At 40.3% G+C, this 17,545-nt stretch overlaps 2 protein-coding genes across 6 annotated transcripts in view; both read left to right on the top strand.

Moving 5' to 3' along the window:
• LOC146365465 (connector enhancer of kinase suppressor of ras 3-like) overlaps positions 1-8,596 on the top strand; it is a 43,731-nt gene extending 35,135 nt beyond the window's left edge. For 2 of the 3 annotated variants that reach the window (XM_084914425.1, XM_084914426.1), the window contains 10 exons: positions 1,669-1,722; positions 2,118-2,157; positions 2,614-2,783; positions 3,891-3,964; positions 4,092-4,163; positions 4,269-4,333; positions 5,635-5,759; positions 6,236-6,578; positions 6,850-7,040; positions 7,195-8,596. In XM_084914425.1, the coding sequence (XP_084770551.1) occupies positions 1,669-1,722; positions 2,118-2,157; positions 2,614-2,783; positions 3,891-3,964; positions 4,092-4,163; positions 4,269-4,333; positions 5,635-5,759; positions 6,236-6,578; positions 6,850-7,040; positions 7,195-7,395 (1,335 nt within the window). In that variant the 3' untranslated portion in view covers positions 7,396-8,596. Of the gene's footprint in view, positions 1-22; positions 831-1,668; positions 1,723-2,117; positions 2,158-2,613; positions 2,784-3,890; positions 3,965-4,091; positions 4,164-4,268; positions 4,334-5,634; positions 5,760-6,235; positions 6,579-6,849; positions 7,041-7,194 lie in introns of those variants that run through there. The other variant, XM_084914427.1, reaches the window with a different exon arrangement.
• Positions 8,597-9,093: 497 nt separating this feature from the next.
• Positions 9,094-17,545, top strand: part of scaf8 (SR-related CTD-associated factor 8) — a 75,816-nt gene continuing 67,364 nt past the window's right edge. For all 3 annotated transcript variants that reach the window (XM_084914026.1, XM_084914027.1, XM_084914024.1), the window contains exons 1-2: positions 9,094-9,261; positions 10,168-10,251. In XM_084914026.1, coding sequence (XP_084770152.1) covers positions 9,232-9,261; positions 10,168-10,251 — 114 coding nt within the window. In that variant the 5' untranslated portion in view covers positions 9,094-9,231. The remainder of the gene's footprint in view (positions 9,262-10,167; positions 10,252-17,545) is intronic.

Here is a 17,545-nt window from a genome sequence, read left to right as displayed (position 1 = left end):
TACAGTGTTTGTTTTACTGGCAGCTCGGACTAATTCATTTGTCCGCAGGCTTCTTTGACTTTGTTTCGCCATCAACTGTAACTACTTAGATGCCATCTAAGCATCTAAGTAGTTACAGTCAGAAAATCGTTATTTAACATTTAACCAAATTTATCTTAAGCTTCGCAAAAAAGTCCTAATAGTATGAAAAGTACTTGGTTGTAAACACGTCACTTTCCCCTCTATTCTTTGTGAATGTCATTTCATCGTAAGACGCAGATTTTTTTCACTCTTTTGAATCCATTGTAGGTATTTGTTTCAGGTAGTGGTCGAGAAATCGCGTCATTCTTTTTCTCCCGAAAGCTTACTTTCAGAAGCAAAATCTTATTTTCAGGTGAAGTGTAAACTTCCTCCTTTAATGGTGATATAAAAGAGCGTCTTACATACAGAGGGAATATTTCATTTTTCATCTCTTGTTGCATCTAACCTCAAAGAATAGTTGCGTAAATCTGCAGATAGGTTTGTTCAGTCTGGGTCTTGCCACTAAAATTACACATGGTTCTTAACATGTGCAAAAGAGAAAACTCCAAGAGGAAGTTAGTTACTGAACACAGGCAGGCAGTCACTCTCAGTCAGGTTTGGGCAGTGGTTTGTGTGGTGATAGGCATCTATCTATCTCCTACACTCAGCCTCTCAGCTCTGACACCCGGAAAGCAAATTGATGATACATTTGTGTTGTGCAAGGCACAAATGTACAGAAGTATTGATGAGAGCTTCTAGTGATGGTTTATTGTCACTGTCAGAGGCACAGAGGATACTTAGCTGTTTGGACGAACCTTTTAAAGAACCAGGTATGAGTCTTTCTCTCTTCATTGTTCTAGCTGGGGACTTTGGCGAGCTGTGGTAAGTGGCTAAACTTGGACAGCTGCAGCAGGGCTCAGGACCCTGTGAACAACTCGCCGCCTGGTTTTGCCACCGAGTCTAAAAATGCCTGTGGGTTACACGTTTCAGAGTACTCTGAAACGTGTAACCCACAGTGTAGATTCTCATTTTCTCTAACTTCACACCCAGTGGGGCAGCACGGTGCTTAGTTTTGTCTCTGATGTTCTTTCTCTCTAACAGTTCTGGCATTTCAAAAAAAAGGAACTTAACCTAGAGGAAGTTGGTCAATAAAGGCAACTTAGATTTCACAACGTTACTGTCCATTTATGAGCTTGAACTGCAAAGTGAGAAAAATCTTTCTGATTCTTTGTTTGGGGAAAAAATACATTTTTGCACGATGTCGTTTTGCAGAAGAGTCCTTTTCATTTTGCTGTAAGACAACTTTCTGTGTGTGTCACATATTATACAAATCTGCTGACACTGATCATTGTGACACTTGTGCTGTGACTCAGTGCTGATCATGAGCATTAACGTTTTACGTTTTTAACCTTTCTCTGAGCTTCTGCTTCCACAGAACTTCTGCTGTTTCTGAGCATGTTCGATTCAGTTTTTTCCATCCTCTGAAAAACAAAACAACAATAAGAAAGAGAGAAAAAAAGCTGATTGGGAAACATTGTCTTTGCTGTACCCGTGACGCCACATCCTTTTGTCACACTGAAGAAATTTTTTTCTCCTTTTCTGCTCATTTCTGTTTTTTTTTTTTTTTCTCAACCTACACATCTTTGAATAAGGTGTTTCTTTCAACAGGCTGCCTTCCCCATATCTGTGACTCCTTCAATGGCTGCCGATGACTACAACCCTGTAAGTAGCTCTTTTTTGTCTTTTTCTAACATTTACTCGCTCTCTCTTTAAAGGATTAGAAACTTCTGCTTCCCTATTTATCAGTAACTAATTTGAATGTAAGCAGTATACACCCAGAGTTTAGACACCACCAGGTGGATTTTTTTGTTTGATTCACTGGGGAGCAAAGAGAGTTACAAATAAAAGGAGACCAATAAGAAACAAGTTACAGATGCTAATGGAGGTGTTAAACAGCATATAGAAAGATAGAGAAAATGCACGTGACACTCAGTGTGAAAACAGGATGTTTCAGACAGCCTCTTCTTCTCAGTTGTGTGGTCTGAAACTGCTGCTCACCCCCTTGCCTCTTTTTCTTTTTGACCTCCCCCAACCCCTCCTCTGCACTCCTCTCAAAGGTCTCCCTCCGACACAAATCCAAGAAGAAGAGCCGAGGAGGTGAGTCCTGCCTTATCACCTTGTCACTTATCTCAGCCTACAGCTGCAATTTGAAAGCGTAGTGGGTGGATGTGAAGCAGCAGTGCACTTAGTGTGTGCAGAGGGATTTTAGACGAGTTCAGTTACTTTCACTTCACTTCTTTTATTTCTTGGCTCTGTGTAGCCGTGCCTTTGGGTTCTTCTGAGATGCTAACTAATTTGTGTATATATATTGTTTTTGCTGACTGACTCATATCGGTAACAGGTAGGATGAAGGTAGAATAGCACTTTTGATTTGACTCTTCCAGGATGCTTCACGCGCTTCTTAGTTTTAGAGGTCCATTTGGTTATCGACCAAACTCCGGGAGCTCTTTAGACTGAAATGGAAACGTTTTGTTTGTTTGTGTTTGGATGTTTAAATCTGTAACGTTCTGCTTCCTCTGATGCTGTGACTAAATGCGCTGTTGTCTGGTTAAGGCAATGGTACGATGAGCAGAAGACGGATCTCGGTCAAAGAGCTCGGCCAGCCAGACCACCAGGGCTGGCTGTACAGGAAGAAAGAAAGCAAAGGCTTTCTGGGTATGAAATGGAAGAAGTACTGGTTTGTGCTGAAGAAGACTGCTCTCTACTGGTATGCCAACCAGCTGGTGAGTAAAACACCCTCTGACTAGAAGACTAATGTGGGTTTTAGACTTGAGCATTTCCTAGCTGGTTGCTATTTAGAGATTGCACACAGCGAGTGTACAATTGCACAATCCCCGATAACAAAAATATTTAACACAGATAAGTCTGCTTCTCTATATCAGTTGCATGCTTTTCAACTTCTTCAATTTATCTTGCAAGATTATAAGATATAATGTAATGATGAGAATTATATCAAAAGACAGAGGAAAAAATAAGGAAGCTATTAAAGTTATACCTCTTTCTTTTGGTTTTCCACCACTCTTTGGAATATTTTGTGTGTCATCCTATCCGTGTTGCCCTTTTTAAAGAGTATCTTGCATATCTTCTTTATTTTTGCTAATTTCAGGAAAAGTTACAAAGTACCACAGTGTTACACCCAAGTCATCAAAAAAACTCCTTAAAAGAATCTTAAAACTGTCTGATGATCTTTTTTTTTTTAATCATAAAATAGTTAAAAATAATCGGGGTAGTTCTTGAGAACTTGTATCAGCTGCGGATTAATCACTCTTTACAGCAGCAGGATGGTGGCACATACACAATGTGTACTTTAGTTTTTATCGTGTATCACAATGACTGAACATGTAATCCGGTGATTGATGTGGCTTCATGTGTTTTTATTTGCTTTTATGCTTCTTTTGTCTCATGCTAACAATAGCAAAAGATGAAACATGACTAAATTTTATTACAGCTTAAGTAACAGACCACAGAATTAACACTGGGTGAGTCACAGATGTGCGCTAGGCAGTCAGGGCTGCAGGTTAGTCATACTGGTTTCCTCCACAGCTGTCTCCTCGCCAGCCTGTCACTGCAGGAACCAGTAAGCGCTGGTGACAGTGCGCTTCCTGAATGTGACCGTGTCACTAATAGCCCGCTGCTACATATATGTGTAATCTACATCTGTTTGACTTACTGGCACAATAACTTCAGTCCGACCTGCTGTACGTCACCACCACTCAGTACGAGGAAATTAAAGAAGTTGCCTGTTGCAATTCAGACGCGCTCGTCCGTGTGGGGAAGTGGTTTGAAAGTTGTGTTCTAATACTCACTGTTGTTCAATCTGTGCGTTGCAGGCAGAAAAAGCTGAAGGCTACATCGACCTCACAAACTTCATGATCGACAGAGCCATCGAGTGCAAGAAGAAATAGTGAGTCCTCACAAACAGTGATCTATGAAATCACAGTTATTATAACAGTAAAACTGTCTTTTTTTTTTCTTTTTTTTTTTTACCCTCGAAACACTAAACTGCTGTTCGTCTGTCTTTCCCTATTCAGTGCATTCAAAGCTTGTCACCCGCAAGTTATGATGTTTTATTTTGCTGCCGAGAGCTACGAGGACATGAACTTGTGAGTCATGTAAACTGAAACAGTGTTTTAAAAATGTATACATTTTATGTGCATTATAATATTTTATCAGAATTGCAATTAAGTTGGATCATTTCTTTGTTTCAGGTGGGTGAATAAGCTTGGGCTGGCCTCCATTCAGTATGAACAAACAGAAGTAAACGCTTCAGCCGGTGAGCACCTGTTTCAGTTCCCCGCCTGTCGTTCACTGAAGCTTTCCAACATCTCATTTTGTTTGGGTTTTAGTTTAAGAAATTTACCATTTAAGTTTTTAATCAGCAACGGAATCGTTTGTTTTTAATTGTCATATAGCTCTTCAGTACTTTCCAAGCAAACACGCCCACTTCAGCCCCGTGTGGGGTTACTATGGGCAGACCAATATGAAATGTATGGCACACCTGGGCCCCACAGTGGGGCTCGTTGTGGGCTCTGCAGTATACCCACAGTACGCCCTCATTCTGAATGTTAGTTGCCCTCTGAAACCCCACCCAGGCCCCGTACTGCAGTACCCAGACATGCCTCACATTTCATGCCAGTACCAGAGCCCACAGTGGGCTGCCCACATCTGCTCCATGGTACATTACCACCACCAATTGGTAAGGAGTGTGGACAAGAATGTTCATTTAAAAAACAAATGCTCAGTCCCAGTTCATGAGAGATCACCACGTAGTTAATTTGGCAGATTTTTACAGCAGATGCTCGTCCTGGCACGACCCTCAGGGGATCTATAGCTCTCACTCTCAAACCACTTGATCCTTAGCTCAGATAAACTGTACTACACTGTGGATCCACTTGCTCTCAGAGGAGAAAAATAAAACACTAAATTCCTATCAAACGTGTTAGTCTTATTAAACCAAATATGGCCTGTTATAGCTTTCACTCATTGACTTCTTTTGCAGTGTAACCCCAGTAACCCCAGTTTAACTTCCGTTGTACTGAGGTTTTGAACCAGCCACTTTCTCTCAGCCTCATATTTCTGACAGTGTAATAAAACATGTTCTATGGTTGTCTCTTCTCCACAATAGTCATATTTTCTTTTCTGATGCTTCCTTATCATAAATAATGTGTCAGCAAACATGCCCGTGTGGGCCCACAGTGTCTAAATGTGGAGTTGTGTGGGCAAGGCAAGCCCAAACTAATCCCACCTAGATCCTGCTGCAGTTTTGCCATTCGGGGTCCCTATAAGACAACTGTTGGTTGCCCACAAAGTTCCCTCTCGGGGGCCCAAAAAGAGCAAAACTCCTGTAAGCCCCACATGGGCTTACCCACAAAAACCCATGTAAGGTCCCCAAAGGGCAAAACTGCAGCAGGATCTAAGTGGGCATGCCTACTTGGGGTAAGTGTGGGTTTACAGCCCCACAGTTCACCAACAACTACCCACTGTGGGGCCCCCCAGGCATTTTTCCTGGGTTACATTTGTTGGTTACATGTTTGAAGTTTTTGTTTCTTGTGTGTCTCCATGTTTCATGTTCAGAGTGTTATAGTGAAGCCAGTGATCACGAAGAAGCTGAAACCACAGAGATACCCCCTCCACCGTACTCTGAGCAGACCCTGCGGGACTCCTCGAATACCTCCGGTCCGCCTGGTAGCACACATCAGGTCAGTAACGGTTCTGGCTGGACGCACATCCATCCGTAAGAGCCAACATTTATCTTTTCATTTAATATAAGATAATTTTGAATTTGATGCACATCTGTGAAGGCATCGGCAAACCTGTACAGGTTCTGGAGAAACATATGCTAACATCAAGCATGTTGCTGGATGCTTGCTTATTTCAGCAAGAAGATGCCATGCTACTTTGAGAACATTAGAATGACTCTGTACTAAGTGAGGTCACGGTAATAAACAGCCTGAATGCAGTCAATGCAGTCAAATTCAAAATGAGCATATAACTGTAGTTTAATTGTTAATGTTCAGCAAAGATTTACATTCTGTTTAGATTAAACACACGGTCACAACTTTTGCAAAGGCAGCTGTGTCTTTAAGGGACACTACATGTTTTATTACAAGTAAATAAAACCAAGTGGGATTAATTAATAGAAAAAACTCTTAACTTAAATGCATTTGTATTTCAGGGTACCCTTCCTCCCCCTTACTCCTCTGCAGTCCCCAGCGAAGCTAACGGTTCGCTCTCCTCACCTGTCAGTACGATGACATCTCAGAGCTCCGCCTCTTCGCTCACCAAGCAAAGACAGTCCTGGTTGGACCTCGTCTCGCAGGCAACTCCTTCTGCTGGGGAAACAGCAGTGGTGTGCTCAGCGCAGGTCCACTCGCATCAGCCTCCACAAAAGGAGACGGCAGAGGAAACAAGGCTGGAGAACTTGGCCACCCAGGACTCCTCGGGCACTGAATCTAATGAGGAAACGCCTTCAGCTGAGGGGGAAGATCAGGGGAAAGTTTTAAGGACGCAAAATAAAGGTGAATATTTAATATATGCAGTTTTTTCTCGTGGCCCACTTCCAGCTCTAAGAAGCAGAGCACGTTTCCTGTTTCTCAGAACTTTGATTAGCATCAGTGATCAACAGAATATACGACTGTTAACATTCTTATTCCTTTTCTGAGCTTTCTATCTGTGACTAATCTAATTAACTCACCTGCATGCCATTTGAATTAATTTAGCAGGCATTTACTCAATGCAACCACTGCATGTAGGATGATGATGATGATGAAGTGTGTTGTCTTGTTGCAGGCAATCATGAGAACGGCTCCGATGAGATGGAGAAGCTGTATATTCATCTGAAGGAGGCCAGTCTGTCGCCGATAGGAGAACGTAAACCATCCACGAAAAAGGAATTTAGGACCTCCTTCGTAAGACGCTGCAAAAACCAGGCTGTCAATGACAAGCTGCACCTTATCAGGACACTCAACAGCACATTAAAGGTACATTTCTCACCTCCCTCCTTTAAAAAGGATCTGACTCTTTATTCCATCACAGTACATGTTATAAAAAAATTTAAGGTTTTTTAGTTTGCGAATAGCAAAAAAATACAGTTAAATAATTTATGCATATTCAGTTTTTCACTTTTTTGCCCAGGCAAAAGAGGCGGACCTGCAGGCAATAGAACAGATCCTGTCTGACCCGGAGCTTACCTCAGACAAGTTCAGAGAGTGGAAGGAGGCCAACGGACCTTTGGTGCAGGAGATCTGTGTCACACACATCCAGCAGGTGGCGTCAGAGGCCGCAAAGGCTGAAGCGTCGGTCATAGCCGCTCCTGTGGTAGAGACCAGTTTATAAAGACTCTTCATGACTTTTTATGGTGTTCGGACTCTGAGGACCTCACAGTCACATACATCAAATACACACACACAAACACACACACACACTGCTGTTGGTTATTCACTTGAGAACTGTGTTTATATTCAAGTTCTTTTCAACTAGTAGCTGGATGAATGAACTGTTGTTTTTAGTTCCATGTGGAGATGGTGTATGATAAGCAGCACACATTAAAATGTGAAATGTGTCGTAGTATTATTTTTATTGTTTCATTCGTAGGTTTAGCAATTTTTACAGCTGTTTGTTTTTATAATGTTATGAACCTATGTATAAACTGTATATTTGGAACGGTGGAGTGCATGGAAATAATGTCTCCGTTGTTCTCTGCATGGAAACACTTTGAATTTATCTGTAGTGAATTTTGTTGTTTTTAAACTATTCACAGTCAGTTATTGGTGCCATGCACCTTCAGTGCCTGTTACACATGTGTTACAGAAGCTTTTTCAATAATGTGTGTATGTCGTCGCCCTAGAAATACTATATTCATGCTTATTAGGAAGACTTTGCTGACTGAACACTAGGGCCTGCACTAACAGAATAAATGTTGGTCTCAAATCAGAATTTCTTTTTTAATACTCAAAAGTGTCAAATTCATGTGACTGTAATGTAATTTACTGCTGAAATGTAGCGATCGCCTCGTTTTTTTGTGGAAGATTTTTTTTAATCTTCTAAACCAAAACAAACTTTTTAAATTATTTCAGCTACACTGATTATTTTTTTGTCATTTCTGCCCATAAACATTGACAGTATGAGACAAAATCTTGTCTAAAATGTGACAGACTTTATAACTGATAACATCCGTGCACACAGTATATTGAAGTAAAGTGGGGATTTAGCAGTATTAAGGATAACTCTCAGGAAAACTCTCCTGGAATCATACAAACAAGTCTGAAAGACCTGGTACAAGTTAGATAAGTGGATGGTTATAAATAAATTCAGACATTATGTGACTGCACAGTAGGTTTGGACACCTCAGGCCGAACAGGATTTTAATATATGACAGGACCTACCAGAATACAGAGGCATTTTTCCCCTTATGTTTCATCTGTTGTATAAGTTAAAAAAAAATGTAAATAATTGTGAAGGGATGTGTGATGTTTGTTCTTAATTCTGGAATGAAAGTGTTTGTTTGTATACAGGGAAATAAAGTCAGAAAAGTGAACTTTCCCAGCCTCTTTGTATGATTCCTGTAGTGAGTGTCACCACTGATACCCATGGGTTCCAGGGGTTTTATAATGTACTGCTTCAGGTGCTCTTTTTAAGGGTCGCGTCACAGCTAATCATCTACCTCCATCTCACCCTATCTGCAGCATTCTGTCATACTAAACATGTCCTGCTTCATCCATTTTATTTTCTCTGTGGTCTTCCTCGTCTCCTCCTCGGCATCCTTTGTCCAACTTTCTCTCCTCTTCAAAGCATCATCGGTCGAAACCATTTCAGCCTTGCATCCCCAACTTTGTCTCCAAACCGCCCAACCTGTCCCCCTGATGCACTAACCGAATCTTCTCCACTGTGGTCAGTCACAATGAAAATCTTAACACCTCCAGTTCAGCCTCCTGTCTTTCTGTCAGTGCTACCGTTACCACACATCAGGTCTCATTATACACCAACAATCCGTCTGATACGACTCGTTGACGCTAGGAGTCGCCGGTTTCTCTCCACATTCCCCGCTGAGGTTATGCGCCATATTGGCAGTCTCCTCCATCTCAGCAAGCGTCGGGCATGCACGCCTCTAACCGGTTATCGAGGAGACGTTTGTAAATATTTACTGTGGTCTGCCAGTCGAAATACAACACTATGGAGGCGGTCAAAGCCTTTAACAATGAGGTTTGTAAAAGATTCTCGCTAAAAGATTTGAGTATATTGAGGATATGTTGTCTAATTCACAGTCGCGGTAGCTAGTCGGCTAACGTTAGCATCTTAGTAAAGAAGAGGGTAGTGTTTGGCAAGGCCGCTGTTTCTGCACAGCAGTGCAGCGGTAACGTAAAGTCAGTGAGTGTGTACTTCGTATAAACTGGCCACACATCATGCAAGAAGAGAGTGGATTTGTTAGTACAGCCCTAATCAGGGTTAAATTCTGTGAATAAATATTACCCAGCGGCTGCTAGTAGCGCTAAATAGCTAGCTCGCTAGCTAGCTCCAAATTAGCAAAACCGCTTGAGCTAACTATCTGATGTGACCATGGACAGAGCAGCGCTCATTCACCTTGGAAAGAAACAACAAATGACTGTGAATCAGTACTTTCCAAATTACAGTTAGCTTCCCGGTGTATGCAACCTAAACAATGTGAAGTAGCAGCGCATATCCACACTGTTAAGTTTAGCCTTAGCTATCTGAAGCCTCCAAGCGGAGACCGCAGCCGTCATTTGTCTACATAACACGAAGTCTTTGCTTTAGCATGATGATCATTGTAAATAACACCTGCATTTAATCCTAGTAAAAAATCAATCCGCTGTCCACCGCAATCGAATTGCGAGTGTTTGTTTTAATGACGATACTAACGCAAATACCTGAGTCAGAGGCAAGCCCCGGACGTCGCTTTATTGTGAACTTGGTGTCTCTCTGAGCCCCATGATAGCGAAAGCCAAGGTTCTTTAAATTGTTAATAAAAGTTTGTAGTTGATGAAGGGGGGTACTCATTTAGAAAGCTGTTGGGTGGCAGTTTACGGTTCTTATAGGATCACTTCAGTATTTAAACAAGCTGTTCTCTGTCTTTTTCCTTTCATATTTCAGCTGTACTCATTGAATGAGTACAAGCCCCCCATCTCCAAGGCCAAGATGACTCAGATCACCAAGTCTGGAATAAAGGCTATAAAAGTAAGTATGCAGTGTTATAGGATGAGGCAGGTAATAGAGGAATAAAGACATGATTATTAAAGAGAACTGTTCCTTGGCTCCCAATAAATATAAACATATGCATGGTCTAGCAACCAACATTATTCTAGTTTTGTTGAGTTGCTCCTACAGTAGAATAGACCTCAAGTAATTTTTAAATCTCAATTTAGGTCACAGCCCACTAAAGTTGTGGTATGTTAATGTTATCCAGTATGAAGATGGTAAAGAAAATGTGGGACCAAAATTGAATTTTTACTCTCAGCTCATCTTCAGTCACATTCTGGTTTGGTCGTTAAATGAAGCATCCAAAACAATATGTGGTTATTGGTATTTAAAGGAATAAAGATGAAAATATAAATGTTGACTTTTACTACAATGGCAGTGCAGGTGGTTGTATGCCCTTTGGCTTAACACACGTAAGACCTCCAATTCTAGACAAAGGGAAACATACATTTGTGCATAGGAACAGCATGTAGAGTAAAATATACCAAATCAAATATGCTGTAATGACTACGTGTGAATAAGGCAGCAGCCAAAAGAAGCCAAAAAAAAAAATCTTATATAAACTCATCAGCAGTGTGTACAACTCATCTGCTCTACTGTAAAACTGTGTGGTGTTTGCATAACTTTTAATAATAGAACAGTTTAATAAAAGCCCAGGAAAGCTGAAATACCAAAGAATTAAAAAATATATGAGGTGTTGCTCTTCTGCTACCTTTTTATGGTTTCTCATCAGCCTTCAGGCAATAAGCGATTTTTTTTTTCATGCAATAGAAATGACTTTATTGATTTATATGTGTGGGAAATATGACGATTAGAGGGGTGCAGTGAGACTGAAGTACCTCGCTAGCCAAACATCCCAGTTTAACAGGGAGTTTCAGCAAAGTCGAACACCAATCAAATCTATAGGTTTTTATCAATTTATGTAGTTTTCTTATAGTATGTTTCTAATCAGACATGTGTTTGTTATGTGTTGAACATGGTAAAGTACCAGTTAACATTTTGAGTGTATGAAAAGTAACTGAACCCAGTGATGTTGAGTTATTCTGTTTTCAAAAACAGGTCATGTATCACATCACACTGAGGTTTTTTTGCCTGCTTCAGTTAATGTCTGCATATCAACGTTGTCTGTTACTGCACAAAGTTTATTTATGTGCTAGGCTGTTAGTAAATAACATTTTCAAGCTTGAAGAGACATTTTTCACCATCTGTATTTATAAGTCTCTTCGTTTTAGTTATAGAAGTTTTTTTTTTTAATAAAACTGACTTTTCATTGTGTAAAAGGCAAAGATGTTAGTAACAAGTATAACAGTAGCTTCATTCCTGTGCAGTAAGCAGTGAGCCAGCGTGCACAGTGCCAGAAGTTAAATCCAGCAGTCATTATTTTGATTTATATAAGTCTGCTTTGTAACTCATCAAAGTTATTTTAACATATGCGATAACTGTTTGATTGCTGTTATTTGAAATCATGGCTGAATTCACAAACTGATAACAAATTTATTTTATATATTGGAAATTCTACACACGTTACTGTGAATACAAAGTTTTTAAAAGGCTGCATTTGATCAGTTTTTACATATATTAACACATCAGCAGCCAACAGCAGTGCACAGCGGCTTTAGCACTTCTTGTGGTCTGGAAAATATAGATGGGATGCCTTGAGTAAATTGGTTATAATTCTAAATAAAACAGATGTTAGAAATAAAACATTAAGGTAAATGTATTAGGTGCCAACAGCGTATTAAGCCACATTCAGACTACGGCAGCTTGCCACTGTGACATCATTTAAAATGAGCGTTTTAGCCTTTGTTATCTTATGGGTTTAAAACCCGAAATGATGAATGAGGAGAGCAGGACCTGACTGTGAACCTGTGAACTTTCTCATTGGCCAACAACTTGCCAATCACGAGTTTAGTATACCCTGGTTGTGTCATATAATCTCCAGATTTTACTGATTGTGCTAAATATTCTGGGGCAAATTCATCCCTTCTGCTGGCTTTGATTGATCTGTGGTCTGATGCATCACTCGGTCAAGGCTCTACAAATGCCTAATCTGACCACTGTAACAGATAAAAACTTGATGTAGACTGATCCCAGTATAAGCCAGACCTATTGGAGTGTTTTGTGTATTTTACACAATTACAACAAACAGAACAATCTTCAGTCAGCATTTTGTGTTGCGTGAGCATCAAATAAGGTGTGGAAGATTTTAAAAAGAATACAGCTTCACATCATCTGCCTAATTAGTTTGGTTTTTGATCATTATTTTCCTATGATGTAACACCACAACTGCAAATCCTCTGATTAAAAATGATACGCAACCAGTTGTTATTCTGACCTAATTATGTTCAGTGGTACATGTGTAAAAGCTGCAGTACTTGTTTTTTTTTTTATTTTTGTTTGCAATATTCACATCTCATAATAACAAGAGCCGAGTGTTATAATTAGGCTGAAATTAAATTTGATAAAGATAGAGCTGGTTATTAATCTGGCTAAATTAAAGGATACATGGCAGGGAATTTGTTTTGGGAGGCGTTTCTGCCCACTGAGACTGAGCTTGAATACTTTTTCATGTGTGGGAAACGGAGTGTAATGTTGTCATGGAAATAGTGAGTTACATTGCGGGATGCAACCAAATTAGCTTTTTAAATATATCTTACTGCTATCTGATTTTGAATCTACGGACAACTTCCTAGAATGACTTTGATGGAGGAAAAATAAGATCCTACAGTGAGTTCCAACCTCTGCTTTTATTTTGTTTTTTCTGATTTTGAAAATAAAGTGCAGACACATGTGTAGCTGTATACAGGGAGTGCAGAATTATTAGGCAAGTTGTATTTTTGAGGAATAATTTTATTATTGAACAACAACCATGTTCTCAATGAACCCAAAAAACTCATTAATAGCAAAGCTGAATGTTTTTGGAAGTAGTTTTTAGTTTGTTTTTAGTTTTAGCTATTTTAGGGGGATATCTGTGTGTGCAGGTGACTATTACTGTGCATAATTATTAGGCAACTTAACAAAAAACAAATATATACCCATTTCAATTATTTATTTTTACCAGTGAAACCAATATAACATCTCCACATTCACAAATATACATTTCTGACATTCAAAAACAAATCAGCGACCAATATAGCCACCTTTCTTTGCAAGGACACTCATAATAATAATAATGGATTGGATTTATATAGCGCTTTTCAAGGCACCCAAAGCGCTTTACAATGCCACTATTCATTCACTCTCGCATTCACACACTGGTGGAGGCAAGCTACGGTTGTAGCCACAGCTGCCCTGGGGCAGACTGACAGAAGCGAGGCTGCCATATCGCGCCATCGGCCCCTCTGGCCAACACCAGCAGGCGGTAGGGTAAAGTGTCTTGCCCAAGGACACAACGACCAGGACAGAGAGCCCGGGGATCGAACCGGCGACTTTCCGGTTACAGATACGCTTCCCAACCCCCTGAGCCACGGTCGCCCCAAAAGCCTGCCATCCATGGATTCTGTCAGTGTTTTGATCTGTTCACCATCAACATTGCGTGCAGCAGCAACCACAGCCTCCCAGACACTGTTCAGAGAGGTGTACCGTTTTCCCTCCTTGTAAATCTCACATTTGATGATGGACCACAGGTTCTCAATGGGGTTCAGATCAGGTGAACAAGGAGGCCATGTCATTAGTTTTTCTTCTTTTATACCCTTTCTTGCCAGCCACGCTGTGGAGTACTTGGACGCGTGTGATGGAGCATTGTCCTGCATGAAAATCATGTTTTTCTTGAAGGATGCAGACTTCTTCCTGTACCACTGCTTGAAGAAGGTGTCTTCCAGAAACTGGCAGTAGGACTGGGAGTTGAGCTTGACTCCATCCTCAACCCGAAAAGGCCCCACAAGCTCATCTTTGATGATACCAGCCCAAACCAGTACTCCACCTTGCTGGCGTCTGAGTCGGACTGGAGCTCTCTGCCCTTTACCAAACCAGCCACGGGCCCATCCATCTGGCCCATCAAGACTCACTCTCATTTCATCAGTCCATAAAACCTTAGAAAAATCTGTCTTGAGATATTTCTTGGCCCAGTCTTGACGTTTCAGCTTGTGTGTCTTGTTCAGTGGTGGTCGTCTTTCAGCCTTTCTTACCTTGGCCATGTCTCTGAGTATTGCACACCTTGTGCTTTTGGGCACTCCAGTGATGTTGCAGCTCTGAAATATGGCCAAACTGGTGGCAAGTGGCATGTTGGCAGCTGCACGCTTGACTTTTCTCAGTTCATGGGCAGTTATTTTGCGCCTTGGTTTTTCCACACGCTTCTTGCGACCCTGTTGACTATTTTGAATGAAACGCTTGATTGTTCAATGATCACGCTTCAGAAGCTTTGCAATTTTGAGACTGCTGCATCCCTCTGCAAGATATCTCACTATTTTTGACTTTTCTGAGCCTGTCAAGTCCTTCTTTTGACCCATTTTGCCAAAGGAAAGGAAGTTGCCTAATAATTATGCACACCTGATATAGGGTGTTGATGTCATTAGACCACACCCCTTCTCATTACAGCGATGCACATCACCTAATATGCTTAATTGGTAGTAGGCTTTCGAGCCTATACAGCTTGGGGTAAGACAACATGCATGAAGAGGATGATGTGGACAAAATACTCATTTGCCTAATAATTCTGCACTCCCTGTAGTTGTTAGCTGTTATAGTGTTGAAAGTAGTTGGCGCCATTTCTGTTCTTGCGTGCTGTTAAATGCTTTAAACTCTTGTACTTGTATTTCACTTGACTATTATTAGTTTAGCTGAATTTGTAACTAGTTCGAACGTCACAAAATGAACAAATAGCAATAAAAGTCTCACCCTGCTTACTCAACAGTAACTGTGCGTCCTCATGTTGCCGGTGGACTGTTATATTTTAGTAGTTTTGCATGTTGGTTCCTGTTTACAGGTCTGTCAGTGTATCATAAACACATGATGATTCATGGGGATAAATGGGCCTTAACACATGGCATGTAGCCAATACACAGCAAAATCTGTGTGTCTTAAAAACCCAAGCAGAAAATGAGACTCTATATCTGGAGAAATTTTAGTAGGATAAAAATATCAGTTGAAACCCAAAGAAATGCTGCTGTTTTATTTTTATTTTTATTACTTAATTTTATATATAGATGATTTATAAAAGGTGAAGGTCATTTTTACTTTTCAAAGTGGGCAAAAAGTGTTTTCCCAGAACGGTGCTTTTTATTATGCATGCTTGGCTGGTATCCTGCACACTGTGCCTATAATTCGGGGGGTCTTTTGCATCGCTGATCATTAGTCACTAACAAATTCTCCTTAGACTTCATTGCCTAAAGTTGTTCTTATTATGAAATACTCAAGGACCAAAACACAGTTTCCTTCTTTACAAAATGACAGTTATTTTTTAGTCACTTGAATTCTGGGCCTGACACTTTGAGTTCAGGACACCAGCCTTTAACAAAAGTCCTCTCATGATATATTTCTTTGTCCTGTTTGCACTCTAACGGAACTGCTCTTCTTGTGGTGTTTCTATGCCTTGTGTTACCTGTGAATAACACCCGTTTCCCCTTCCCTCAGCAGCTCTCCCAGCTCCCCCAAAGCACTGAAAGTGAAGCAGGAGGATGGGGTGGAGAGAGTTACAAAGAGATAAGAGAATCCCTAACCAGCTTAGGTAGGAGTATGGGTTGTTTCACAAGGAAGATGGAAGAAGACTAAAATAATTTAACTGAATTTGTTCCCACACACCCAGAGATGCACAGCTTTTGCTGTTCTGGTTGTCTTGCGTTGGTCGATGTTGGCTTTGAACTCTTGTTTTTCAAATTGAAGTTGCAGTCTTGTTGATTTTCTTCATGAGTTATTTGAAGATATTTGTGTTTGGTGCAGTTAATTAAAGTCAGTCTTCTGTGTTGCTTCATGTTGGATGGAGCTGGAGCGGAAATGCGTTAGCTTTGGGTTTAAGATGCCATCAGTGACTTATTAAATGTCGAGTATACAGTTAACTGCATAAGTCCTTTAACATTAAATATACACGTTTGGTGCTTTTATCTCCAGCAGTACTCAGATTTGCATGTCAAGACTAAGTTTTTATTAGAATCTTATATTTATTTCATTGAAGCTTGAGGTTTGTCTGGTTCACAGTTTAAAAACTGTAAATCCATGTATTGGCAAAGCAGTCGTAATTTATGTCTTTTGTGCACGCAGGAAGTTTGCCTTTTTCATGATACCGTGTAAAATAACTGAGAAATTCAGTTGAATCTACATATTTCAGATGGTGATTTGAATGAAAGGTTGGGGCTGTTGCTTCTTGTTGAGTCGTGCTCAGATGGAGGAGAGCTTAGAGAGCTTAAACTAGATTGATGATGGTACTTCAGTGCTGGAGCTGATCCATAGGATAGGACGGCACATGATTTTAGAAGTTTCTCTGTAACGTTGCTGATCATTTCAAAACAGCCAACATACGTTTGTATGTGATAAACAAAAATAATAAATGGAAAACGATGCATATGTGACCTGCTGGGATGGTGCAACAAAGCATCTGACATTACATCTCAGATGCTTTGTTATCATGTTACCCATTCAGCACAAATTTCTAAGAGACTGATGTCCACAGGCAGCAGTTTTTATGCTGCCATTCAAAATGAATGAAGATTCTAAAAGTAATTTTCATTCATAGCCAGATTAGAAATGGTCTTTTTAGTCACTGCCAGAGTTACATTCCCCTCTGCTATTATTTAGTGTAGATATCTGTAAGAGGAATGACACTAACTAGAACAGCAGAAACTTAGCATCTTCCAACCCAGTGCACTTTAAGTGTTTTTGCACAAAGGACTTCACTGTAAAATAGAAACTTCCAGCACAGAAAACTGTTCCTGTGGACTCAGCATCGAATCTTTAATTTGGTTTAATGGGCAGTACAGCCTCAGAGTAAGGTTGCATCTGAAGAGCACTTAATCTTACTGGATTGTTACTATTCTCCATATATTGAAATTGGATGAATGATTAAAGACAGGATTTTAGTTTGTCTTTCAGCGTACCTTGAGTTTTGATAAGAAGAGACAGTCCTGCACTTTAAAAAAGGAAAAGTTACCTTAACTCATGAACCAGCCAGACAGACTCACACATGTTCAGACAATTATTTTCACAGCCAAGTTTTTTAAAAATTGATGAAAGCGTGGCATTAATGTAAAACCGTTAACGCCTGTAAGGTGCACAGCTACCGGCGACTTGCTACAAACCAGCGAATACTGCGTTTTTGCCACGTTCTGCATTTCATCTGTGA

This window comes from Perissodus microlepis, chromosome 19, assembly GCF_051167445.1.
Source record: "Perissodus microlepis isolate ML-2025 ecotype Zambia chromosome 19, ASM5116744v1, whole genome shotgun sequence".
Lineage (NCBI taxonomy): Eukaryota > Metazoa > Chordata > Actinopteri > Cichliformes > Cichlidae > Perissodus > Perissodus microlepis.
The sequence above is the reverse complement of the archived record's forward strand: the minus strand, read 5'-3'. Positions and strand labels throughout refer to the sequence as shown.